Genomic DNA, 27,529 nt, shown 5'->3' with positions numbered 1-27,529 from the left:
TATAGGTAACTGTCAACTACTGTTACGTACGTGGAAAAAGTCACATTCCAGTACATGTACATAAGATTCCTTAGTTGCTGCTACAACGTGAGTGGTTGTTTTCTGGTCCCTGTAGGAGCAGATGGAATCGTATCTTCGCCCTGTCTCTATTTGTGGAGCACCTGTTGCTGGGCATCGAGAAAGTAGACAGGAAGCTGAAGCCTTTCGTTTTGGCATCCGTACGACGGTTGTGCCACGTGAGATTCATCTTATCCTCTTCTCTGTTATATTTTAATCTATAATGTAGAGAAATTGCATAACATAATTTTTTTTAAAATTTTTTTTTTAACTCTTTTTAATTAATCAAGGTACTGGAGAGGGATGCCGACGTTAAAATGAAACAGGCGTTTGAGGAAGTACTGAATATACTTAAGGCCTGCAGAGAAGAAGCAGTTGAAAACAAATGGTAAGGAAACTCATGTCGATTGATTAAATCATTAAGGTTAACGTTTCAGCTCGTCAAATACTGCCTGATTTACCACCGACGGTTCTAAATGTAATTACCATAACGCCAATTATCGCTCTAATAGCCATGCAAACCACTGTGTGCTTAGCGTCAGAGAAGCTTGAGAGATTAATAAACCAATCAGATTACTGTATATCCTGTGTGTACTGTACAAGGTAGATTTAGACAGGAGTCTATGGGAGAGTGGAATGTTCTCAAGTACATCTTAGTTAATCGCGTGTTGAATCAATTCAATTGATTTTCGAAGATTCTCTGTCGCTAGCACGCATTGGCAACACAGATATATCTTGATAATGGGTGAGTGGCTATTGCTGAGTAATCAGTAAAGATTAATTCAGAGTTGAAGCACCAATTCGAACATTTTAAATGTCACTCATCACGACGACCTGTATCTTCGGTTTATCCTGAACTGAAATGGACATTTTGGACACAAACCCCTGTCTTTTCATTGTTTTATTGTGCAGGAATGCCAAGCAGTTCAATAAGAAGTGCAGTGCTTTCTTCATTGACCTGGTCTCTACGGTTTGCTTCAAGGACAACTGTCCGCCCTGTACGGCCATCATCCTCCACCTGTTGTCCTTCCTCACAGTGGAGGCTCAATCTAGTCCTGTCATCACAGGTACCCTCCTTCTGTCTGTCCCAGGCAAAAACAACCCCTTAAATTCTATGCGTTTTCGGATCTGAAAGAACGCGTTAAGTGTAAAACAATATGGCAAAAGTTCCACAAATTCCATCAGATCTTCAAACCCAGAAGGGTCAATGGGACTTTGTTTTTTTTTGGACAGGCCATTGTGTCCCTTCAGTGTTCGCAAATCTAATGTTGGTGTGTTATTTTGTTTCCCTCTTGGCCAGGACGTCGACAGATTCAGAGGCGCTCTCGCTTTGATCAGTCTGTGGACAACATCCAGTGGTTCGTTGGATCGGTTTGGTTGTTATTCATCAAACTGCTTCACCTGCTCTTCCACCTGCTGAACTTACTCATGGTGGAGGCTCAGTCTGCCCTCAATATCACAGGTATTCTCCTGCTGTCTGACAGCTTGTATCAGCAGGATGGAGAAATGTGAGTTTGTGTTTTTTGTATCTCTTACATCCGTTTTCTTTACCAGGACCTTTTCGCAGACCAACCAAGGCAATCTCTCCCTTCGGTGTTGATGTGGACAAAAGTCCAGTGGTTTGGTCAGTAGTGCTGAAACTCCTGCTCAAGTACAGGTGAGTTACAAGTGCTGGTTGTCCGCTTTTTTATTTCATGGGGTTAAGTTTATCAAGATAATGTTAATTGAATGGTTTTTTTGTATGTTTTGTCTTGAAGCTTTGATGATGTCAAAGGTCACCTGCAGCAGCATCTGACCGAAGTTGAGAAGAGTGATATCTTGGAGGAATCAAGAAAAACTGAACTTTATTCCTTATACATAAACTGCATGGAGGTATGAACACAATTTCACGTTTAAATTTGCAAAAATAGAAGTCAGCATTTATCTGATTTTGAAGATCATTATGCACTGTTGATTAAAATGTTCGAGCCATTGAATAAGTACAAATGTTCCCAAACAGTGGATTGTAGGAACAACAGTTAAAAAAATACTATATTAAATCATTCAGGGTAACAATGATAATAATACTATATTAAATCATTCAGGGTAACAATGATAATAATACTATATTAAATCATTCAGGGTAACAATGAAGTTACTTATAATAATTGTTATCAATTAAAATTAGCAAAAATTAAAATAAACCACAATATAATTTTGTGGCAAATCATAATTTCTCAATCAAGCATTTTTCCAGGATGCTTAGGGCATAATACAAATCAACTCATTATGAATTGCGTTCTGCAATTAGGAAAGTTAATAAAACAAACTACATAAATCATGTGGCGGAGTAATTCAATGTTAAAGGTGTCATTTCAGGTCATCTACGTTATTTAAATACGGTAATAAATAAATAATAACATATTTATTTTATTTAGCGCTTTTTCATTACTTTCAGAATCTCAAAGTCACTTTCGAAACAAAACTAATTTAAACATGTGCCAGTTCTTGGTCAATGGTAATCCACAGATTCAGATAATGCATATAAACAATATGGCTATTTTAATTGAGTCATATTGGTGAAGTTCCTGCAATGTCAAACACTACTTCCGTATTGGATAGATTTGAGACCAATCAGATCTCTGGAAATGAGGAAGTCGTTTTACAACCACCAAGTCAATCTCTGTGATTGGTCAGGTTATTTACCAAGAGCAGATGACGTCACCTTGACCCTCTGATAAACCAAGAAGAAAATATACATCCTCAGACTGCTAGTGTATGTGTTCCTATAGTAAACACTGAGTGTACAAAACATTAAGAACACCTTCCTAATATGGAGTTGCACCCTTTTTCCCCCCTCAGAACAGCCTCAATTCATCGGGACATGGGACTCTACAAGGTGTCCAAAGCGTTCCACAGGGATGCTGGCCCATGTTGACTCCAATGCTTCCCACAGTTGTGTCAAGTTGACTGGATGTCCTTTGGGTGGTGGACCATTCTTGATACACACGTGAAACTGTTGAGAGTGAAAAACCCAGCAGAGTTGCAGTTCTTGACACACACAAACCGGTGCTGCTGGTACCTACTACCATACCCGGTTTAAAGGCACTTACAGATGTTGTCTTGATGATTCGCTCTCTGAATGGCACACATACACGTCCCACGTCTCAATTGTCTCCAGGCTTAAAAATATTTCTTTAAATTGTCTCCTCTCCTTCATCTACATTGATTGAAGTGGATTTAACAAGTGACATCAGGGGGTCCATAGCTTTCACCTGGATTCATATATATGTATGTATGTGTAGTGTGTATATATAGTATAGTTTTATATAGTACACTATATTTACATAAAGGAAACCCTTTCAATCAGTGGTGAAAAAGTACCCAATTGTCATACTTGAGTAAAAGTAAAGATACCTTAATTAAAAGAAAATGACTCAATTAAAAGTGAAAGTCACCTTGTAAAATACTACTTGAGTAAAAGTCTAAAAGTATTTGGGTTTTAAATGTACTTAAGTATCAAAAGTAAATGTAATCGCTAAAATATACTTAAGTTTCAAAAGTAAAAATAATCTCAAATTCCTTATTATTAAGCAAACCAGAGAGACAGCACGATTTTCTTGATTTAAAAAAAAAAAACACTTCAACAACTCAAGACATAAATTTACATTTGTGCTCAGTGAGTCTGCCGGATCAGAGGCATTAGGGATGACCATGGATGTTCTCTTGATAAGTGTGTGAATTAGACAATTTTCCTGTCCTGGTAAGCATTCAAAATGTAACTAGTACTTTTAGGTGTGAGGGAAAATGTAAGGAGTAAAAAGAGTAAAAATAACATTAGTAAAAAATAATATTATTTTCTTTAGGAATGTAGTGAAGTAAAAGTTGTCAAATGTAAATAGTAAAGTACAGATAAAAAAACAACTTAAGAAATACTTTAAAGTATTTTTACTTAAGTGCTTTACACCACTGCTTTCTAATTAGTGGATTCGGCTATTTCAGCCACAGCCGTTGCTGACAAGTGTATAAAATTGAGCACACAGCCATGCAATCTCCAGAGACAAACGTTTGCTGTAGAATGAATGGCCTTAGTGCAGAGCTCAGCCACTTTCAACATGGCACCGTCATAAGATGCCACCTTTCCAACAAGTCAGTTTGTCAAATTTTTCCCTGCTAGAGCTGACCCACGGTCATTTGTAAGTCCTGATATTGTGAAGTGGAAACGTCTAGGAGCAACAATGGCCCTGACCTCAAAGCTCTGACCTCAACCCCATGAAACACCTTTGGGATGATTTGAAACACCGACTGCGAGTGTTTCAATTAGCAGGTGTTCCTTGTTAATTTGTGGAATTTCTTTCCTTCTTAATGCGTTTGAGCCAATCAGTTGTGTTGTGACAAAGTAGGGGTGGTATACAGAAGATATCCTATTTGGTAAAAGACCAAGTCCATATTATGGGAAAAAAACTGCTCAAATAAGCAAAGAGAAACGACAGTCTATCAATACTTTTAAGATATGAAGGTCAGTCAAACCTGAAAATTTGAAGAACTTTGAAAGTTTCTTCAAGTGCATTCGCAAAAAGTCAAGTGAAATGTTATTTGTCATATGCGCTGAATACAACAGGTGTAGTGACAAGGTAGGGGTGGTATACAGAAGATGGCCTTATTTGGTGAAAACCAAGTCCATATTATCCATAATACAACAGGTGTACAACAGTGAAATGATTACTTACAAGAACCTAACCAATAATGCATTAAGACGTGTTAAGTAATACAAAAAAATAGAAGATAAAAGTGAAATAATTGAACAGCAGCAGTAAAATAACAATAGCGAGGCTGGATGTCCATTGGGTGGTGGACCATTCTTGATACACACGGGAAACTGTTGAGCGTGAAAAACCCCAGCAGCATTGCAATTCTTGACGTTCTCAAACCGGTGCTCCTGGCACCTACTACCATATCCGGTTTTGTAACGGCGTTCTTCGTTTGTCAAAAGAGAGTCGGACCGAAATGCAGCGTGGTGGTTACTCATGATCTTTAATGAAGGATCGCGATGCATAAAATAACTATTACAAAATACAAAACAACAAACAGAACGTGAAATCTAATTACAGCCTATCTGGTGAAACATCACAGAGACAGGAACAATCACCCACGAAATACAAAGTGAAACCCATACCTAAATCGGTTCCCAATCAGAGACAACGAGAATCACCTGACTCTGATTGAGGTCAGGCAGCCAAGGATGCAACACCCCTATCAGCCGCAATCCCAATAACTACAAAACCCAAAATACAAAATACAACATAAACCCATGTCACACCCTGGCCTGACCAACTAATAAACTAAAACACAAAAATACTAAGACCAAGGCGTGACAGGTTTAAAGGCACTTACAGATGTTGTCTTGCCGATTCGCTCTCTGAATGGCTCACATACACGTTCCACGTATCAATTGTCTCCTGTATATACATGGGCCGCTGGTACAGAGTCAATCAATCAAAGGTATTGATAAAGCCCTTCTTACATCAGCTGATGTCACAAAGTGCCGTACAGAAACCCAGGCTTAAACCCCAAACAGCAGGCAATGCAGATGTTGAAGCACGTTAGCTAGGAAAAACTCCCTAGAAAGGCATGAACCTAGGAAGAAACCTAGAGAGGAACCAGGCTCTGGGCGGTGGCTAGTCCTCTTCTGGCTGTGCAGGGTGGAGATTATAACAGAACATGGCCAAGATGTTTAAATGTTCATAGATGACCAGCAGGGTCAAATAATAATAATCACAGTGGTTGTAGAGGGTGCAACAGGGGTTGTAGAGGGTGCAACAGGGGTTGTAGAGGGTGCAACAGGGGTTGTAGAGGGTGCAACAGGGGTTGTAGAGGGTGCAACAGGGGTTGTAGAGGGTGCAACAGGGGTTGTAGAGGGTGCAACAGGGGTTGTCGAGGGTGCAACAGGGGTTGTAGAGGGTGCAACAGGGGTTGTAGAGGGTGCAACAGGGTTGTCGAGGGTGCAACAGGGGTTGTCGAGGGTGCAACAGGGGTTGTCGAGGGTGCAACAGGGGTTGTCGAGGGTGCAACAGGGGTTGTCGGAGTGCAACCAGGGGACTGTAGAGGGTGTTGTAGAGGGTGCAATGGGGGTTGTAGAGAGTGCAACAGGGGTTGTAGAGGGTGTTGTAGAGGGTTCAACAGGGTTGTAGAGGGAGCAACAGGGGTTGTAGGGGTGCAGTCCAGGGGCTGTAGAGGGTGCAACAGGGTTGTAGAGGGTGCAACAGGGTTGTAGAGCTGTGTTGTGGAGGGTGCAACAGGGGTTGTAGAGGGTGGCAACAGGGTTGTTCCTGTGTGCAACAGGGGTTGTAGAGGGTGAACAGGGGTTGTAGAGGGTGCAACAGGGGTTGTAGAGGGTGTTTAGAGGGTGCAATAGGGGTTGTAGAGGGAACAGGGTTGGGGGTGCAACAGGGTTGTAGAGGGTGCAACAGGGGTTGTAGAGGGTGTTGTAGAGGGTGCAACAGTGGTTGTAGAGGGTGCAACAGGGGTTGTAGAGGGTGTTGTAGAGGGTGCAACAGTGGTTATAGAGGGTGCAACAGGGGTTGTAGAGGGTGTTGTAGAGGGTGCAACAGGGGTTGTAAAGGGTGCAACAGGGGTTGTAGAGGGTGTTGTAGAGGGTGCAACAGTGGTTGTAGAGGGTGTTGTAGAGGGTGCAACAAGGGTTGTAGAGGGTGCAACAGTGGTTGTAGAGGGTGTTGTAGAGGGTGCAACAGGGGTTGTAGAGGGTGCAACAGGGGTTGTAGAGGGTGCAACAGGGGTTGTAGAGGGTGTTGTAGAGGGTGCAACAGTGGTTGTAGATGGTGCAACAGGGGTTGTAGAGGGTGTTGTAGAATGTGCAACAGTGGTTATAGAGGGTACATCAGTGGTTGTAGAGGGTGCAACAGGGGTTGTAGAGGGTGTTGTAGAGGGTGCAACAGTGGTTGTAGAGGGTGCAACAGGGGTTGTAGAGGGTGCAACAGGGGTTGTAGAGGGTGCAACAGGGGTTGTAGAGGGTGTTGTAGAGGGGTTGTAGAGGGTGCAACAGGGGTTGTAGAGGGTGCAACAGGGGTTGTAGAGGGTGCAACAGGGGTTGTAGAGGGTGCAACGGGGGTTGTAGAGGGTGCAACAGGTCAGCACCTCAAGTAAATGTTTTCCATAGCTGATCATTCAGCGTTAGAGACAGCAGGCGCGGGAGAGAGGGAGTCGAAAACAGCAGGTCCGGGACATGGTAGCACGTCCGGTGAACAGGTCAGGATTCCATAGCCGCAGGCAGGACAGTTGAAACTGGAGCAGCAGCACGGCCAGTTGGACTGGGGACTGCAAGCAGTCACCAGGCCAGGTAGTCCTGAGGCATTGTCCTAGGGCTCAAATCCTCCAAGAGAGTGTAAAAGAGAGAGAATTAGAGAGAGCATACTTAAATTCACACAGGACACCGGATAAGAAATACTCCAGATATTACAGACTGACCCTAGCCCCCCGCCAGCATAATTACTGGAGGCTGAGACAGGATTGATTCTCTCGTTAACACAGGTGTGAGTGTTGACAAGGCTGGAGATCACTCGGTCATGCTGATTGAGTTCAAATAACAGACTTCAAAAGGAGGGTGGTGCTTGGAATCATTGTTCTTCCTGTGTCAACCATGGTTGCCTAAAAGGAAGCACGTGCCGTCATCATTGCTTTGCACAAAAAGGGCTTCACAGGCAAGGATATTGCTGGCAGTAAGATTGCACCTAAATCAACCATTTATCTGATCATCAAGAACTTCAAGGATAGCGGTTCAATTGTTGTGAAGAAGGCTTCAGGGCGCCCAAGAAAGTCCAGCAAGCGCCAGGACCGTCTCCTGAAGTTGATTCAGCTGCAGGATCGGTGCACCACCAGTACAGAGCTTGCTCAGGAATGGCAGCAGGCAGGTGTGAGTGCATCTGCACGCACAGTGAGGCGAAGACTTTTGGAGGATGGCCTGGTGTCAAGAAGGGCAGCAAAGTAGCCACTTCTCTCCAGGAAAAACATCAGGGACAGACTGATATTCTGCAAAAGGTACAGGGATTGGGCTGCTGAGGACTGGGGTAAAGACATTTTCTCTGATAAATCCCCTTTCCGATTGTTTGGGGCATCTGAAAAAAAGCTTGTCCGGAGAAGACAAGGTGAGCGCTACCATCAGTCCTGTGTCATGCCAACAGTAAAGCATCCTGAGACCATTCATGTATGGGGTTGCCTCTCAGCCAAGGGAGTGGGCTCACTCACAATTTTGCCTAAGAACACAGCCATGAATAAAGAATGGTACCAACACATCCTCCGAGAGCAACTTCTCCCAACCATCCAGGAACAGTTTGTTGACGAACAATTCCTTCTCCAGCATAATGGAGCACCTAGCCATAAGGCAAAAGTGATAACTAAGTTGCACGGGGAACAAAACATTGATATTTTAAGTCCATGGCCAGGAAACTCCCCAGACCTTAATCACATTGAGAACTTGTGGTCAATCCTCAAGAGGTGGGTGGACAAAGATAAACCCACAAATTCTGACAAACTCCAAGCATTGATTTTGCAAGATTGGGCTGCCATCAGTCAGGATGTTGCCCAGAGGTTAATTGACAGCATGCCAGGGCAGATTGCAGAGGTCTTGAACAAGAAGGGTCAACACTGCAAATATTGACTCTTTGCATCAACTTCATGTAATTGTCAATACAAGCCTTTGACACTTATGAAGCATCACTCTGTCTCTCTCTCTGTCTCTCTCTCGAGCACACTCTCTCTCGCGCACTCTCTCACACACTCTCTCTCGCGCACTCTCTGTCTCTCTCTCTGTCTCTCTCTCTGTCTCACTCTCTGTCTCTCTCTCTGTCTCTCTCACTCTCTCTCACTCTCTCTGTCTCTCTCACTCTCTCTCTCTCAATTCAATTCAAGTGCTTTATTGGCATGGGTAACGTGTTAACATTGCCAAAGCAAGTGAGGTAGATAATATATAAAGTGAAATAAACAATAAAAATTAACAGTAGACATCACACATACACTCTCTCTCTCTGTCTCTCTCTGTCTCTCTCTCTCTCTCTCTGTCTCACTCTCTCTGTCTCACTCTCTCTGTCTCACTCTGTCTCTCTCTCTCTGTCTCTCTCTCTGTCTCTCTCTCTCTCTCTGTCTCTCTCTCTGTCTCTGTCTCTGTCTCTCTGTGCGCTCTGTCTCTCGCGCTCTCTCTCTCGCACACTCTCTCTTGCGCTCTCTCTCTCGCTCTGTCTCTGTCTCTCTGTCTCTCTCTCTCTCTCTGTCTCTCTCTCTGTCTCTCTCTCTGTCTCTCTCTCTGTCTCTCTCTCTCTGTCTCACTCTCTCTGTCTCTCTCTCTCTCTCTCTCTGTCTCTCTCGCTGTCTCTCTCTGTCTCTCTCTCTCTGTCTCTCTCTCTCACGCACTCTCTGTCTCTCTTTCTGTCTCTCTCTCTGTCTCTCTTTCTGTCTCTCTCACTCTCTCTGTCTCTCACTCTCTCTCACTCTCTCTCTCTCGCGCTCTCTCTCTCGCACACTCTCTGTCTCTGTCTCTCTCTCGCGCTCTCTCTGTCTCTCTCACCCTCTCTCTCTGTGTCTGTCTCTCTCTCTCTGTGCGCTCTGTCTCTCACACTCGCGCGCTCTCTCTCTCGCACACTCTCGCGCTCTCTCTCTCTCGCGCTCTCTCTCGCACACTTCTCTCGCGCTCTCTCTCTCGCGCACTCTCTCTCGCGCTCTCTCTCTCCCGCACATTCTCTCTCGCGCTCTCTCTCTCTCGCGCTCTCTCTCTCTCTCGCGCTCTCTCTCTCTCTCGCTCTCTCTCGCTCTCGCTCTCTCTCTCTCTCGCTTTTTTTTATTCTCGTGCCTAAAGTTGAAGCTCATCAAATAGCAATATTCTTAAAATATGTTCCAGGTCTATGCATTTCACCAAACAACAAATATATGTTGGGACTTGCAGTGCTATAATAGCATGCTATTAAATTACTCAATGTTTGCATGGTGAATTCAAATTTTTAAAAACCTGTTCATTTCTAACTGACAATGAAGTTCACATGCCGTGTTAAATACTGCATCGAGATTTCTTACTTCCGATACAATACACAGACAAGAACACTTTTTGTATTTAAGGCAAGTAGGCAACATTAGCCCAGTTCAAACCGTAATATTTAATGGGCTATTAAGTAAGCCCTCCTGTGTGTCTCAGTTGGTAGAGCCCTTACAGCACCAGGGTCGTGGTTTTGATTCCTGTCGGGGCATTAATAGAAAATGAATAGAAATTAATACACGAATGACCTTTGGATAAAAGTGTCTGTTAAATTGCGTATATTAACTGAAAATGCCCGTCATTGCTCAGGTGTTGTTGTTTTTTTTAGCTCATCGAGCGTCTTTTAGCGCAAGAAATAACATCACCCATCATGGCATAATCTGACTTATTTTTATTTGACTTATTTGATGTCATCTGATGTCCCCGTTGTTCCTCCAGGACTCCGTGCATGAGAAGATGCAGTGTCGCACTGCGGTGTCGCAGCGGGAGTGTCTACAGAATGAGAGCGCCTTCCTGAGTGACTACCTGCGCTCAGGCGCTGTGTGGAGACAGATGGCCACTGTAGAGTGCTTCCAGCAGGTGGCCAGGTTACGCATGTGTCTGGATACGGCTGGGGATCTATTGGGAGACAAACAACAGCTGAGTGCCACAGGTACTTAATTCCATTTTTCCCCAAAATGATACATAACCCTAAGCGAAAACAAACACTGTGTGTATATAGTAGTTTTTTGTAACCGGTTAACCCAAAAGGTATTTATTGTCTCCAGGCATGGTATACTGGTTTAATGTATTCTAGCTACATATATTACTGTCTACAGTATCAATTTATAATATATATATATATATATATTTTACCTTCATTTGAGGCAGCAGGGTAGCCTAGTGGTTAGACTAGTAACCGGAAGGTTGCAAGTTCAAATCCCCGAGCTGACAAGGTAAAAATCTGTCGTTCTGCACCTGAACAGGCAGTTAACCAACCCACTGTTCCCCGGTAGGCCGTCATTGTAAATCTGTATTTGTTCTTAACCAACTTGCCTAGTTAACCTTTATTTAACTTGGCAACTAGGCAAGTCAGTTAAGAACAAATCCACATTTACAATGACGGCCTGGGAACACTGGGTTAACTGCCTTGTTCAGGGGGCAGAACAACATATTTTTACCTTTTCAGCTCGGGGATTCAATCCAGCAACCTTTCGGTTTCAGGCATAACGCTCTAACCACTAGGCTACCTGCCGCCCCAATCAATGACATGACCAGCATTCTTTCAGTCATTTCTGCTGCCCGGGGTACCTTTTTTTGTCTCAACCTGCACGAATGTGAACTTGTTTTTTGATCTGTCCCTTGATGAGCCCTTGTCTACGTGTCGCTCATAAATAAAGGGGGCACGCAGATCAAGTCTAAAATAACTTACGTAGAAATTCCTAAGGTTTCCATAGATTTCCAAAAATGACCTGGTAATTATCTACTTATTTCTAAAATCCTTGGGAATATAGGGTTATGCAACCCTATCTAGATTAAGTTAAAAAATTGTCTATACTCTGATGCAATCATGTACCCCAAAATTCTATGCTGTCTATACCCACACTCTACCCAATCTGTGTGAAATTTCACATGATAGAAGGTATTAACAATGTAATCATGAGAGGTTGGCTGGTACTTGGTTATCTATGCAAACAGTGAGGATTCACATCATTGATCTGGTTTATATAGTGTTTTCATTCAGGGCATTGGATATCATTGATCTGGTTTATATAGTGTTTTCATTCAGGCATTGGGTATCATTGATCTGGTTTATATAGTGTTTTCATTCAGGGCATTGAATATCATTGATCTGGTTTATATAGTGTTTTCATTCAGGGCATTGGGTATCATTGATCTGGTTTATATAGTGTTTTCATTCAGGGCATTGGGTATCATTGATCTGGTTTATATAGTGTTTTCATTCAGGGCATTGGGTATCATTGATCTGGTTTATATAGTGTTTTCATTCAGGGCATTGGGTATCATTGATCTGGTTTATATAGTGTTTTCATTCAGGCATTGGATATCATTGATCTGGTTTATATAGTGTTTTCATTCAGGGCATTGGGTATCATTGATCTGGTTTATATAGTATTTTCATTCAGGCATTGGATATCATTGATCTGGTTTATATAGTGTTTTCATTCAGGCATTGGATATCATTGATCTGGTTTATATAGTGTTTTCATTCAGGCATTGGATATCATTGATCTGGTTTATATAGTGTTTTCATTCAGGGCATTGGGTATCATTGATCTGGTTTATATAGTGTTTTCATTCAGGGCATTGGGTATCATTGATCTGGTTTATATAGTGTTTTCATTCAGGCATTGGATATCATTGATCTGGTTTATATAGTGTTTTCATTCAGGGCATTGGGTATCATTGATCTGGTTTATATAGTATTTTCATTCAGGCATTGGATATCATTGATCTGGTTTATATAGTGTTTTCATTCAGGCATTGGGTATCATTGATCTGGTTTATATAGTGTTTTCATTCAGGCATTGAATATCATTGATCTGGTTTATATAGTGTTTTCATTCAGGGCATTGGGTATCATTGATCTGGTTTATATAGTATTTTCATTCAGGCATTGGATATCATTGATCTGGTTTATATAGTGTTTTCATTCAGGCATTGGGTATCATTGATCTGGTTTATATAGTATTTTCATTCAGGCATTGAATATCATTGATCTGGTTTATATGATCTGGTTTATATAGTGTTTTCATTCATTGGGCATTGGGTATCATTGATCTGGTTTATATAGTATTTTCATTCAGGCATTGGATATCATTGATCTGGTTTATATAGTGTTTTCATTCAGGCATTGGGTATCATTGATCTGGTTTATATAGTATTTTCATTCAGGCATTGAATATCATTGATCTGGTTTATATAGTGTTTTCATTCAGGGCATTGGGTATCATTGATCTGGTTTATATAGTGTTTTCATTCAGGGCATTGGATATCATTGATCTGGTTTATATAGTATTTTCATTCAGGCATTGGGTATCATTGATCTGGTTTATATAGTATTTTCATTCAGGCATTGGGTATCATTGATCTGGTTTATATAGTATTTTCATTCAGGCATTGGGTATCATTGATCTGGTTTATATAGTATTTTCATTCAGGCATTGGGTATCATTGATCTGGTTTATATAGTATTTTCATTCAGGCCATTGGGTATCATTGATCTGGTTTATATAGTATTTTCATTCAGGCATTGGATAAAATGTGCATATATTTTCAAGTAAGTTGCACTTCTTTTTTCTTTTTTTTTACCTCATTTATGGTCCATCAGAGAGAGAATTCCTGACCAGTGTGGAAGAACTGTGTGAGCGCAGTGGGAATGACTGGTATCGGGTCTACCTGATCCGTAAGATCTGCAACCAGCACGGAGTGGAGTATGTCCAACACTTCCTGACAGTGGCAGATATGCAGTGGCTGTTCCCTCGCGAGGTCCTGCAGATGGTACTGGTTTGTATTCAGGGGCTCCTTACTATAATGGCTGACCCTGTAAAAGAACGCACGGCACTGCCCCTCTCCGGTGTAATGTGACAATATAAACAATCTACCTATAAGGAGATTAACCTTCTACGTGCTTCTACACCTGCATTGCTTGCTGTTTTGGGGTTTTTTTAGGCTGGGTTTCTGTACAGCACTTTGTGACATCAGCTGATGTAAGAAGGGCTTTATAAATACATTTGATTTGAACTTTTGATTTGATTAACCTTGTATGTAGCTCTCTATTCATTTGATTATATAACACATTTGTTCATGTGTAATTAACTGATTGAATTTCTAGAAAGCTTTTCAAGCTTTTCTGTGCTTTAAATAAAGGTTAAATAAAAAATATAAATTCAATTTAAAAATGGGGGGGGATCTCATCTCATTCACACTCATCACCCACATTCATTTCACCGTCTTTCAGAATCAAGATGGCAGCCAGATTGACCAGTATCTTGTTTGTGGAGAGGACTACAAGACTATCCGAGATGTGGTTGCCAAAGCGATACTGGAGGGCAAAATTAAGGATATAGATCGTGCTTGTAAGGTATTGAAAGGCTCATAGAGATAGCAAATTGAAGTCAGTGATTTTACATGTCTGAATAATTGTTCTATCCTGTTTACAAGCATAAGCATGATTTATTTGTTCCGGTATGTGTGTAGGGTTCTTCGTGTCCAAAAGATAAGAGGACAATATACCTGCTTTTGGCTCTGTTCAGAGAAGTCACCTGTCTCTATAGAGCAGCCAATCCCAACCTCCATCCAAACTCTGAGGTAAGAAGAACCCATGGAGATGATACTGTGGTAAAGTTCATCTCATATGCGACTTGTCTCTACATACAGCATCTTTGTTTAATGTTCCGTTTTCTTTTCCTAGTTTTGTCAAACACTGGTGGATTTCATCCAGGCCTCAACGTTTCTTGCAAGCCAAAATGTGAAGGAATTCGCCCTGGACCTGGTAGCCAACCGGCTGGGTCCCCTGACTGTCCAGACCGGGGCCTCTGGTGCCCAGTGGGTGGTGGTGGAGCTGGCCATCCACTTGTCTGCAGTGCTGCTCTGTGGGAACCAGGGCCTACTGATACCCCTCCAGCAGCTGGCTCTCTTCCCAACTAACATGCAGGTCTGCTCCCCTTTTTTACTCCCTACAATCTGCAGAGAACCTATTGTTCTTCAACATAAATCACTCAATGAAATATATGTATTACTTTTAATAACAGAGAGCCTTCATACCCACCATGCCGGAGGATATGCTTGCAGTTGTACGCCAGGCCATTAGAGGGATGTCGTGGTACAGTAAGTATATTGTTTCAGTCAATTAAAAACCAAAAAAACAAGTAACAGCTAAAACTGGAATGCAGAAAGTTATAATGGGTAAATGCATGTTACAAAACTCAAAAGTCCCAGAAACAAGAAACAAAAGAGTAACAAAATGACTATGGCATTTCGGCTTGCTTCTTCAGGCATCATAGATTTTGGTTTATAATGTCTTTATTGTTTTGAAACTTCTGTATGTGTAACGTTTACTGTTAATTTTTATTGTTTATTTCACTTTTGTATATTATCTACCTCACTTGCTTTGGCAATGTTAACACATGTTTCCCATGCCAATAAAGCCCCTTGAATTTAATGGAATTTTGTTATTCATGGTACCTTTAATGCATTTTAGTTTTTTGGGCGGTCTTTTTGTTCCATGAACCCATGAAACCCCCCCCCCCCTCTTATTTTTCCTTGCCAAAAATGATCCGTCATTGTGCTCACTTCTGCACCCCACAGATTGTCCGAATGGTCACCCTTGTGCCATTGGTGAGGTATGTAGCATTTAGTTGATTCTGGGTTAAGAAGTGTGGCCTATCATGACTGTAGTTACATTTCCTTCAATCATGTCCCTCCTCCTCTCCTCTCTAACCCCCCACCACCACCTCAGTGTGGCAAGCCCATGGAGACGAGCCGTTGTGTGGACTGTGGAGCTGAGATCGGAGGGCGCAGCCACAATCCTGTCGCGGGCTTCACTACTGCTCAGATCCGGTAAGTGGGCAATTCTATACGAGATTGACCCATGGATATTTATGATTTTTTTTGGGGGGGGGGGTCTATCTGAAATGAAATCCATAGAAATGTCCTTTGGAGGAAGGATGATTTTGCAATCCGTATCAAAAAATGATTGTTGAAAATGAATGAATTATATATTTTTCCTGTTGATGGCTACGCTGCTGAATGTATCTGCCAGGGATTACTTGGCCTACAGGCTATGGTTCATTATTATAACGTTTATAGACTGATCTAGAATATAGACTGATCGCGGTTATAGACTGATCTAGAATATAGACTGATCTAGAATATGGACTGATCTAGAATATAGACTGATCTAGAATATAGACTGATCTAGAATATAGACTGATCGCGGTTATAGACTGATCGCGGTTATAGACTGATCGCGGTTATAGACTGATCTAGAATATAGACTGATCTAGAATATAGACTGATCTAGAATATGGACTGATCTAGAATATAGACTGATCTAGAATATAGACGGATCTAGAATATGGACTGATCTAGAATATAGACTGATCTAGAATATAGACTGATCTAGAATATGGACTGATCTAGAATATAGACTGATCTAGAATATAGACTGATCTAGAATATAGACTGATCTAGAATATAGACTGATCGCGGTTATAGACTGATCTAGAATATAGACTGATCTAGAATATAGACTGATCTAGAATATAGACTGATCTAGAATATAGACTGATCGCGGTTATAGACTGATCTAGAATATAGACTGATCGCGGTTATAGACTGATCTAGAATATAGACTGATCTAGAATATAGACTGATCTAGAATATAGACTGATCGTGGTTATAGACTGATCTAGAATATAGACTGATCGCGGTTATAGACTGATCTAGAATATAGACTGATCTAGAATATAGACTGATCGCGGTTATAGACTGATCTAGAATATAGACTGATCTAGAATATAGACTGATCGCGGTTATAGACTGATCTAGAATATAGACTGCTCTAGAATATAGACTGATCTAGAATATAGACTGATCGCGGTTATAGACTGATCTAGAATATAGACTGATCTAGAATATAGACTGATCGCGGTTATAGACTGATCTAGAATATAGACTGATCTAGAATATAGACTGATCTAGAATATAGACTGATCGCGGTTATAGACTGATCTAGAATATAGACTGATCTAGAATATAGACTGATCTAGAATATAGACTGATCTAGAATATAGACTGATCGCGGTTATAGACTGATCTAGAATATAGACTGATCTAGAATATAGACTGATCACGGTTATAGACTGATCTAGAATATAGACTGATCTAGAATATAGACTGATCTAGAATATAGACTGATCGCGGTTATAGACTGATCTAGAATATAGACTGATCTAGAATATAGACTGATCTAGAATATAGACTGATCGCGGTTATAGACTGATCGCAGTTATAAAATAATGTGAATTTAAAAATAAATAACAAAATGTCAATAGGAAATATATATAATAACTCACAATCTACAGCTGTCCTTTAAGTGGACCACAACACATGACATACTTAGGATGCTTAATTAGTAACTGACAACAAACAACAAATATTTTAAGATAACTTTATCCCATTACAATATGAAAGCCAATGAAATGGATCAATCTTCCCATAGATCTTAGTTAGAATAAACCTCTTCAGAATGCATTTATGTTTTGTAGGTAATACCAATTACCCCACCGAAGATATTCTCTGAAGTATACCCAAAACAAACCTTTACAAGGGCAAATCAAATCAATAGGACATCTTTTACACCTAAGTCAGAGGGAGATTTTTAACCTTCCAGCCTTAAAGGCACTTTTTTATTATTATACCTTTATTTAACCAGGCAAGTCAGTTAAGAACAATTTCTTATTTTCAATGACGGCCTAGGAACAGTGGGTTAACTGCCTGTTCAGGGGCAGAATGACAGATTTGTTCCTTGTCAGCTCGGGGGTTTGAACTCGCAACCTTCCGGTTACTAGTCCAACGCTCTAACCACTAGGCTACGCTGCCGCCCCGCACTACAGAGGAACACCCGGGTACACATTGAAGATGTGCCTGCTCACTCCTAGAATATTTTGAGGTGTATTAACAAAGGATAAAGCTAAGAACATTAACTTCATAGTATACAATATGGAAGAAAATTAAAACTTATATCACTCGCTAAAACACAACAGTATGGAACAATCCTTGGATAGCTTTTCTTTATTTTTACAATTTAAATTCAACCTTTTATTTAACTAGGCAAGTCAGTTAAGAACAAATTCTTATTTACAATGATGGCCTAACCCAGCCTAACCCTACCCTGGACAAACCCGGAAGATGCTGGGCCAATTGTGCGCCACCCTATGGGACTCCCAATCACGACCGGATGTGATACAGCCTGGATTCGAACCAGGGTGTCTGTAGTGACTCCTCAAGCACTGAGATGCAGTGCCTTAGAGTGGCCTACAACACACTTGCTTAAAGTCTACATTGAAAACGTAAGGTATAGCAACTGTAAATGACTTGGTAATAGGAAATAAATGTCTTTCCAAAAAATAATTCAAAAGCAATTTTAGACTGACCAATGTAGATATTTTCAAATACATGCAACTTAAAAGTTTCATATGAAGACATTTCGATTTGAAATCTTTTGGATGTCAGAGAAATCTTGAGGGAACCCTATTTGAGTCAAAAAATATATATATTTGCATATGAAAATATAGAAAATCTTGGAGACAGCCTATCCAACTGATCATCTCTTTAGAAAAACAATAAACTACTGGAACCAGAACTTATAAACAACTTATAGTGGTACAAGATGGAGGGAATGTTTGAACATAACTAATGATATTACAGTTATCGAATATGTACGCTTTATCAAATCAAATTTTATTGGTCACATACACATGGTTAGTAGAAACCCAAAACATCAAAAATATATATGTAATTTCCCAAGTGAGGCTTTTAATGAGTCACAGTACTGAAGAATGAAAACATTTTTTCTTGTCTTTTCATAAGAGGTGACAGTACTGAGACTGGCCACGTCCTGGGACACCCTCGACGGAGGGACCACCCAGACATGCAGGACACAAAGAGCATGTCCTCTGTTCCTTTCAACCTGGTCCGGCTTCTCACCCACATAGCCATGCTCCTAGGAACCAGAAGTAACCCACAGGTACAACGCGGCAAATCATACTAGAGGGACCTATGGATTTGTGTGATTTAAAGGGACAGTTCACTCAAATATGTTTCCTTACCTTGAAAGCAGTCTATGGAAGGGAGAGACAGCAGATACCTTTTTCTCTATCATTTCTTGTCCATAGACTTCAATTAAGGAATTATTCCTGGCTTTAAGTTGATAGCCAGCAGATTTGTTTAGCTGTGACGTGACATTTTGCTTCGTACAGTACATCTGCCTTAGTGGCAGTGGCCCGTTCAGAAACTCCTAGCTCTTTCCCGTGGTCCCTACCCTATTCAGTGGATAAGGAGCTAGTCCCTACCCTATTCAGTGGATAAGGAGCTGGTCCCTACCCTATTCAGTGGATAAGGAGCTAGTCCCTACCCTATTCAGTGGATAAGGAGCTAGTCCCTACCCTATTCAGTGGATAAGGAGCTAGTCCCTACCCTATTCAGGGGATAAGGAGCTAGTCCCTACCCTATTCAGGGGATAAGGAGCTAGTCTCTACCCTATTCAGTGGATAAGGAGCTAGTCTCTACCCTATTCAGTGGATAAGGAGCTAGTCTCTACCCTATTCAGTGGATAAGGAGCTAGTCTCTACCCTATTCAGGGGATAAGGAGCTAGTCCCTACCCTATTCAGGGGATAAGGAGCTAGTCCCTACCCTATTAAAGGGATAAGGAGCTAGTCCCTACCCTATTCAGTGGATAAGGAGCTAGTCCCTACCCTATTAAAGGGATAAGGAGCTAGTCCCTACCCTATTCAGTGGATAAGGAGCTAGTCTCTACCCTATTCAGTGGATAAGGAGCTAGTCCCTACCCTATTCAGTGGATAAGGAGCTAGTCCCTACCCTATTCAGGGGATAAGGAGCTAGTCCCTACCCTATTAAAGGGATAAGGAGCTAGTCCCCCTATTCAGTGGATAAGGAGCTAGTTCTATTAAAGGGATAAGGAGCTAGTCCCTACCCTATTCAGTGGATAAGGAGCTAGTCCCTACCCTATTCAGTGGATAAGGAGCTAGGGATCCCTACCCTATTCAGTGGATAAGGAGCTAGTCCCTACCCTATTCAGTGGATAAGGAGCTAGTCCCTACCCTATTCAGTGGATAAGGAGCTAGTCTCTACCCTATTCAGTGGATAAGGAGCTAGTCCCTACCCTATTCAGTGGATAAGGAGCTAGTCTCTACCCTATTCAGGGGATAAGGAGCTAGTCCCTACCCTATTCAGTGGATAAGGAGCTAGTCCCTACCCTATTCAGTGGATAAGGAGCTAGTCTCTACCCTATTCAGTGGATAAGGGATATTCAGTGGATAAGGCTAGTCCCTACCCTATTCAGGGGATAAGGAGCTAGTCCCTACCCTATTCAGGGGATAAGGAGCTAGTCCCTACCCTATTCAGTGGATAAGGAGCTAGTCCCTACCCTATTCAGTGGATAAGGAGCTAGTCCCTACCCTATTCAGTGGATAAGGAGCTAGTCCCTACCCTATTCAGTGGATAAGGAGCTAGTCCCTACCCTATTCAGTGGATAAGGAGCTAGTCCCTACCCTATTCAGTGGATAAGGAGCTAGTCCCTACCCTATTCAGGGGATAAGGAGCTAGTCCCTACCCTATTCAGTGGATAAGGAGCTAGTCTCTATCCTATTCAGTGGATAAGGAACTATTCTCTACCCTATTCAGTGGATAAGGAGCTAGTCTCTACCCTATTCAGTGGATAAGGAGCTAGTCTCTATCCTATTCAGTGGATAAGGGAGCTAGTCCCTACCCTATTCAGTGGATAAGGAGCTAGTCCCTACCCTATTCAGTGGATAAGGAGCTAGTCCCTACCCTATTCAGTGGATAAGGAGCTAGTCCCTACCCTATTCAGTGGATAAGGAGCTAGTCCCTACCCTATTCAGTGGATAAGGAGCTAGTCCCTACCCTATTCAGTGGATAAGGAGCTAGTCCCTACCCTATTCAGTGGATAAGGAGCTAGTCCCTACCCTATTCAGGGATAAGGAGCTAGTCCCTACCTATTCAGTGGATAAGGAGCTAGTCCCTACCCTATTCAGTGGATAAGGAGCTAGTCCCTACCCTATTCAGTGGATAAGGAGCTAGTCCCTACCCTATTCAGTGGATAAGGAGCTAGTCCCTACCCTATTCAGTGGATAAGGAGCTAGTCCCTACCCTATTCAGTGGATAAGCAGCTAGTCCCTATATTCAGTGGATAAGGAGCTAGTCCCTACCCTATTCAGTGGATAAGGAGCTAGTCCTACCCTATTCAGGGATAAGGAGCTAGTCCCTACCCTATTCAGTGGATAAGGAGCTAGTCCCTACCCTATTCAGTGGATAAGGAGCTAGTCTCTACCCTATTCAGTGGATAAGGAGCTAGTCCCTACCCTATTCAGTGGATAAGGAGCTAGTCCCTACCCTATTCAGTGGATAAGGAGCTAGTCTCTACCCTATTCAGTGGATAAGGAGCTAGTCCCTACCCTATTCAGTGGATAAGGAGCTAGTCCCTACCCTATTCAGTGGATAAGGAGCTAGTCCCTACCCTATTCAGTGGATAAGGAGCTATTCAGTGGTCCCTACCCTATTCAGGGATAAGGAGCTAGTCCCTACCCTATTCAGTGGATAAGGAGCTAGTCCCTACCCTATTCAGGGGATAAGGAGCTAGTCCCTACCCTATTCAGTGGATAAGGAGCTAGTCCCTACCCTATTCAGTGGATAAGGAGCTAGTCCCTACCCTATTCAGTGGATAAGGAGCTAGTCCCTACCCTATTCAGTGGATAAGGAGCTAGTCCCTACCCTATTCAGTGGATAAGGAGCTAGTCCCTACCCTATTCAGTGGATAAGGAGCTAGTCCCTACCCTATTCAGTGGATAAGGAGCTAGTCCCTACCCTATTCAGTGGATAAGGAGCTAGTCCCTACCCTATTCAGTGGATAAGGAGCTGGTCCCTACCCTATTCAGTGGATAAGGAGCTAGTCCCTACCCTATTCAGTGGATAAGGAGCTAGTCCCTACCCTATTCAGTGGATAAGGAGCTAGTCCCTACCCTATTCAGTGGATAAGGAGCTAGTCCCTACCCTATTCAGTGGATAAGGAGCTAGTCCCTACCCTATTCAGTGGATAAGGAGCTAGTCCCTACCCTATTCAGGGGATAAGGAGCTAGTCCTACCCTATTCAGTGGATAAGGAGCTAGTCCCTACCCTATTCAGTGGATAAGGAGCTAGTCCCTACCCTATTCAGGGGATAAGGAGCTAGTCCCTACCCTATTCAGGGGATAAGGAGCTAGTCCCTACCCTATTCAAGGGATAAGGAGCTAGTCCCTACCCTATTCAAGGGATAAGGAGCTAGTCCCTACCCTATTCAGTGGATAAGGAGCTAGATATTCAGTGGATAAGGAGCTAGTCCCTACCCTATTCAGTGGATAAGGAGCTAGTCCCTACCCTATTCAGGGGATAAGGAGCTAGTCCCTACCCTATTCAAGGGATAAGGAGCTAGTCCCTACCCTATTCAGTGGATAAGGAGCTGGTCCCTACCCTATTCAGTGGATAAGGAGCTAGTCCCTACCCTATTCAGTGGATAAGGAGCTAGTCCCTACCATATTCAAGGGATAAGGAGCTAGTCTCTACCCTATTCAGGGGATAAGGAGCTAGTCCCTACCCTATTCAAGGGATAAGGAGCTAGTCTCTACCCTATTCAGTGGATAAGGAGCTAGTCTCTACCCTATTCAGTGGATAAGTAGCTAGTCCCTACCCTATTCAGTGGATAAGGAGCTAGTCTCTATCCTATTCAGTGGATAAGGAACTATTCTCTACCCTATTCAGTGGATAAGGAGCTAGTCCCTACCCTATTCAGGGGATAAGGAGCAAGGATAAAGAACTAGTCCCTACCCTATTCAGTGGATAAGGAGCTAGTCCCTACCATATTCAGTGGATAAGGAGCTAGTCCCTACCCTATTCAGGGGATAAGGAGCTAGTCCCTACCCTATTCAGTGGATAAGGAGCTAGTCCCTACCCTATTCAGGGGATAAGGAGCTAGTCCCTACCATATTCAGTGGATAAGGAGCTAGTCCCTACCCTATTCAGGGGATAAGGAGCTAGTCCCTACCCTATTCAGTGGATAAGGAGCTAGTCCCTACCCTATTCAGTGGATAAGGAGCTAGTCCCTACCCTAGCTAGTAGAAGGAGTTGGTTCCTAGTGTCTTATCCAGGTCTTTGTTTGTCTTTGATAGGCCATTGCTGCTATCATCAAGCCCCAAGTTGCTGATCCCAGTTTGTTCCTCATGGGACACCTGCTGAAAGACATGGAACACGTGATTAAGTTTATGGGGAAGGGGAGAGATGACACAGTCAATGCCATCCACCTGATGATCAGTAGCCTACTGAAGCCTCACCGTCGTGGTAAGGCCAGTTGAATTTTTCATTCTTTTATTTATTTATTTTATTTAACTAGGCAAGTCAGTTAAAACTTCTTGGCGCACTCATCCCGTTAGCGGGATCATTTTTGTCAACATCTGCTAAATTGCAGAGCGCCAAATTCAAATTAAATTACTAAAAATATTTAATTTTCATGAAATCACAAGTGCAGTATAGCAAAACACAGCTTAGCTTGTTGTTAATCCACCTGGCGTGTCAGATTTCAAAAAAGCTTTACAGCAAAAGCTCTCCAAGTGTTTATGTCAGGACATCTCTCTCAGCAGACAAAACATTACAAACAGCTAGCAGCAAAGTAGATTGGTCACGAAAGTCAGAAAAGCAATAAAATGAATCGCTTACCTTTGATGATCTTCGGATGTTTGCACTCACGAGACTCCCAGTTACTTAATGTTCCTTTTGTTCGATAAAGATGATTTTTATATCCAAAATACCTCAATTTGGTTGGCGCGTTTTGTTAACCTCTTGCGACGAGCAATCCCGTATCCGGGAGCGTAATCATAGCCTCAAATGCATTAGCATAATGCATCGGACATAAATACCCCTAAAAACTTTTCCTATTCATGAAAATCGCAAATTAAATTAAATAAATATATTCAAACAAGCTTAGCCTTTTGTTAACAACAATGTCATCTCAGATTTTCAAAATGTGCGTTACAGCCAATGCTAGACAAGCATTTGTGTAAGTTTATCATGGCATAATGCTATGCTAGGTTCTGCTGGCAGCAGGCAACATTTTCACAAAAATAAGAGAAGCAACCAAATTAAATCATTTACCTTTGAAGAACTTCAGATGCTTTCACTCAGGAGACTCCCAGTTAGATAGCAAATGTTATTTTTGTAGGCGAAATAGCTCCCGTTTCTTCATCATGCTTGGCTGAGAAATCGACCGGAAAATGCTACAACTATAATGAAACTTTTTTCAAAATTTGCTCCATAATATCGACAGAAACACGGCAAACGTTGTTTAGGGTCCATCCTCAAGGTGTTTTTAACATATACAGTGCCTTGCGAAAGTATTCGGCCCCTTTGAACTTTGCGACCTTTTGCCACATTTCAGGCTTCAAACATAAAGATATAAAACTGTATTTTTTTGTGAAGAATCAACAAGTGGGACACAATCATGAGGTGGAACGACATTTATTGGATATTTCAAACTTTTTTAACAAATCAAAAACTGAAAAATTGGGCGTGCAAAATTATTCAGCCCCCTTAAGTTAATACTTTGTAGCGCCACCTTTTGCTGCGATTACAGCTGTAAGTCGCTTGGGGTATGTCTATCAGTTTTGCACATTGAGAGACTGAAATTTTTCCCCATTCCTCTTTGCAAAACAGCTCGAGCTGGGACTTGAACCCCGTTGAAAACCTGTAGTTTGATTTAAAGAGGGTAGTCCATAAGAGCAGATGAAGAATATCACAGATCTGGAGAGATTCTGTATGGAGGAATGGTTTAAAATCCCTTCCAATGTGTTCTACGATTTCATAACGTTTTAGAAAAAAGGCTCAGTATCAGGGGGGGGTGCTGGAGTATTGAAAACAGGGTACCAATCATTTTTACCCTTATCTTTTTTTAGATTTGTTTTATTACTTTTTTTTTTTAAATGTATCTTTCTTTGAGCAATTGTATTAGTATCAAATATAATTTTCCCTGCAAATTTAAAAAAATATATATTTATCTCAGTATTTGTGGTATTTATTTTCTACAATCTTTTCTTGTCGATATTAAGGGAGGTGATATTAGGTCAAGATGCGTCCGTTGGTTCTGGTTCTTGTTGTCAGTGTTGGTAACTGGAATCAGATTATGTACAGTTTATACTTCTCTCCTCAGGGTGTGCTGATAATCATCTCTCTACCAAAGAGGCCAGAAACAACTGGGAGATGACAGTTGGTAATGAAATAATCTCCCCTCAGCTGAAGGTAAAAATCACTAGTTTTACTGCCTTTTTATAAGCCGACCGTCTAGAACAGATGTGTTTTTTAAATTCATATATTTTTTTATTTTTAATTTTACCTTTATTTAACCAGGCAAGTCAGTTAAGTTAAGAACAAATTCTTATTTTCAATGACGGCCTGGGAACAGTGGGTTAACTGCCTGTTCAGGGGCAGAACGACAGATTTGTACCTTGTCAGCTCGGGGGTTTGAACTCACAACCTTCCGGTTGCTAGTCCAACAGCTCTAACCACTAGGCTTCCCAGTTCTAATTGCAGGATTGGGTTGGTATAAGCGATAATGATTGTAGCTCTGCCTTGTTTTCCATATTGATTTTAAAGGTTTGACAGAATTACCCAGAAGTCAGGGTTGTGCCCAGAATTCAGAGTTTTGTAATTGACTCCCATTCAACTCACGAGTTGGAATTCAAATTGAAAATCGACCACACCCCAGCTGATGCAGTATTAGAATTTGAGAAAAGATTTTCTGTGGTTGGTGAAGTTCATCACTGACATCCTGGAACTACAGAGAAATCTGGTCGAAGACGTGTCGGAATGTGACTGACCTGTCCCACGGCACCAATTCAAAATGAGTTGCACCACCCCCTCCCTTTTGCCTCTCAATTTGTTGGGACATCGACTCTACAAGATATTGAAAGCATTCCACAAGGATGTTGACTCCAATGCTTCCCACAGTTGTGTCAAGTTGGCTGGATGTCTTTTGGGTGGTGGACCATTTTTTTATAAACGGGTGACTGTTGAGCGTGAAATACCCAGCAGCATTGCAGTTCTTGGCACACTCAAACCGGTGCACCTGGCTACCTAACACCATACCCCGTTCAAAAGGCACTTAAATATTTTGTCTTGCCTATTCACCCTCTGAATGGCACTCACACACCATCCATGTTTCGATTGTCTCAAGGCTTAACAATCCTTCTTTAACCCGTCTCCTTCCCTTCATCTACACTGATTTGAAGTGGATTTAACAAGTGACATCAATAAGGGATCATAGCTTTCACCTGGTCAGTCTGTCATGGAAAAATCAGGTGTTCTTAATGTTTTGTATAATCAGTTTATAGATCACATTTGTTAGGCCTTCAAAAAGAAGCCAAAGGGTCAAGTTGTGGGTTAAACTAATGCAGTCTGGGAAATGTTGTATTTTCCCCATATTGAACAAAAATTTAAGTGGTTAAAATAAATGAAGGAAAACAAAACCTGTATGCATTCTAAATTATTATATTCCATTAAGTTGGTCCTGAAAATCAATTGTTTCAACAATATTTCATATGCATGTATGAATGACGTGTTTGGTGTTTTTATGTACAATGTATATTTGTATTGATAACACCTAATATAGAATAGAACAGGCATTTCAATTTCCCTGAATTCAATTATATTTCATTTTAATTAAAATTCGAATTGCAATTCTGTATCCTGTTGACTACTTCAATACAATAATTACATTTTAATTAATGAGGCATTCTGAATTCTCAATTCTGAATTGAGCCCAACCCTGCTAGATGTACATAGGAGACAGGTGGTTTAATTACCCCGCTGGCTGTCTCCTCCTATCACGTCTCCAGGACCTGGATCGGTGGCTGCAGGAGGTGAATGCCTTCATCAGGGATGACTCAAGGTTGTCCTCCAACCCTATCATGAGGGTGTTGTCTCCGGAGCCACGCCTGTTCCTGACCTCGCTGCCCCACAACTCCCAGATCCACAGCTCAGCGGTGTGGAACTGCAGGGAGAGGGTGTCCCTGCTCAGCCTCACCCGCATTGTGGAGCAGAATGACGGAGAAAACACCCTGCCAGTACTCTGGAGGTTCCTGCACAAGGTAAGAGGTTTATTTCACCTTTATTTAACTAGCCAAGTCAGTTAAAAACAAATTATTATTCACAATGACGGGCCTACCCCGGCCAAATCCTCCTCTACCTCGGACGACACTGAGCCAATTGTGCGCCGCCCTGGGGGACTCCCGATCACGGCCGGGTTGTGATACAGCCCGGACAGAACCCGGGTCTTGGACTGCTGCAGTGCCTTGGACTGCTGCATCACTCGGGAGGCCCGGCTATATTATGTCATTGAGAGCAAATGAACAATGAAGTAAGGAAAAGCTTGCTCGGTGATGACAGATGAAAAGCCTGCCGTGTTAAATGTGAACTCATTTGCATTGTTGGGCTCTGACTTTCTTTTCAATCAGAACCTGAGCTGCTCAGCATGTATAGGCCTTATACGGTTTTCCCTGTCAGTAGTTCTATGCCTTGTGATTGGTTGCAGTCTGTCAGCAGATATTTTACTGAACCCTGTGATTGGTTGCAGTCTGTCAGCAGATATTTTACTGAACCCTGTGATTGGT

At 41.9% G+C, this 27,529-nt stretch overlaps 1 protein-coding gene across 1 annotated transcript in view; it reads left to right on the top strand.

Annotated features, from left to right (window-relative positions):
- The window catches only part of LOC135518415 (E3 ubiquitin-protein ligase rnf213-alpha-like), a 106,365-nt gene that overhangs the window by 61,710 nt on the left and 17,126 nt on the right, over positions 1 to 27,529 (top strand). The window contains 18 exon segments of the mRNA XM_064943587.1: positions 116 to 236; positions 348 to 445; positions 970 to 1,124; positions 1,358 to 1,519; positions 1,612 to 1,714; positions 1,815 to 1,929; positions 10,514 to 10,727; positions 13,407 to 13,576; positions 14,037 to 14,159; positions 14,276 to 14,386; positions 14,490 to 14,732; positions 14,830 to 14,905; positions 15,386 to 15,420; positions 15,537 to 15,637; positions 18,671 to 18,827; positions 23,042 to 23,210; positions 25,072 to 25,160; positions 26,756 to 27,007. Of these exon segments, the coding sequence (XP_064799659.1) occupies positions 116 to 236; positions 348 to 445; positions 970 to 1,124; positions 1,358 to 1,519; positions 1,612 to 1,714; positions 1,815 to 1,929; positions 10,514 to 10,727; positions 13,407 to 13,576; positions 14,037 to 14,159; positions 14,276 to 14,386; positions 14,490 to 14,732; positions 14,830 to 14,905; positions 15,386 to 15,420; positions 15,537 to 15,637; positions 18,671 to 18,827; positions 23,042 to 23,210; positions 25,072 to 25,160; positions 26,756 to 27,007 (2,494 nt within the window).

Source organism: Oncorhynchus masou, chromosome 28 (genome assembly GCF_036934945.1).
Source record: "Oncorhynchus masou masou isolate Uvic2021 chromosome 28, UVic_Omas_1.1, whole genome shotgun sequence".
NCBI classification, from domain to species: domain Eukaryota; kingdom Metazoa; phylum Chordata; class Actinopteri; order Salmoniformes; family Salmonidae; genus Oncorhynchus; species Oncorhynchus masou.
Note: the sequence above shows the minus strand (reverse complement) of the source record. Positions and strands in the feature narration are given on the sequence as shown.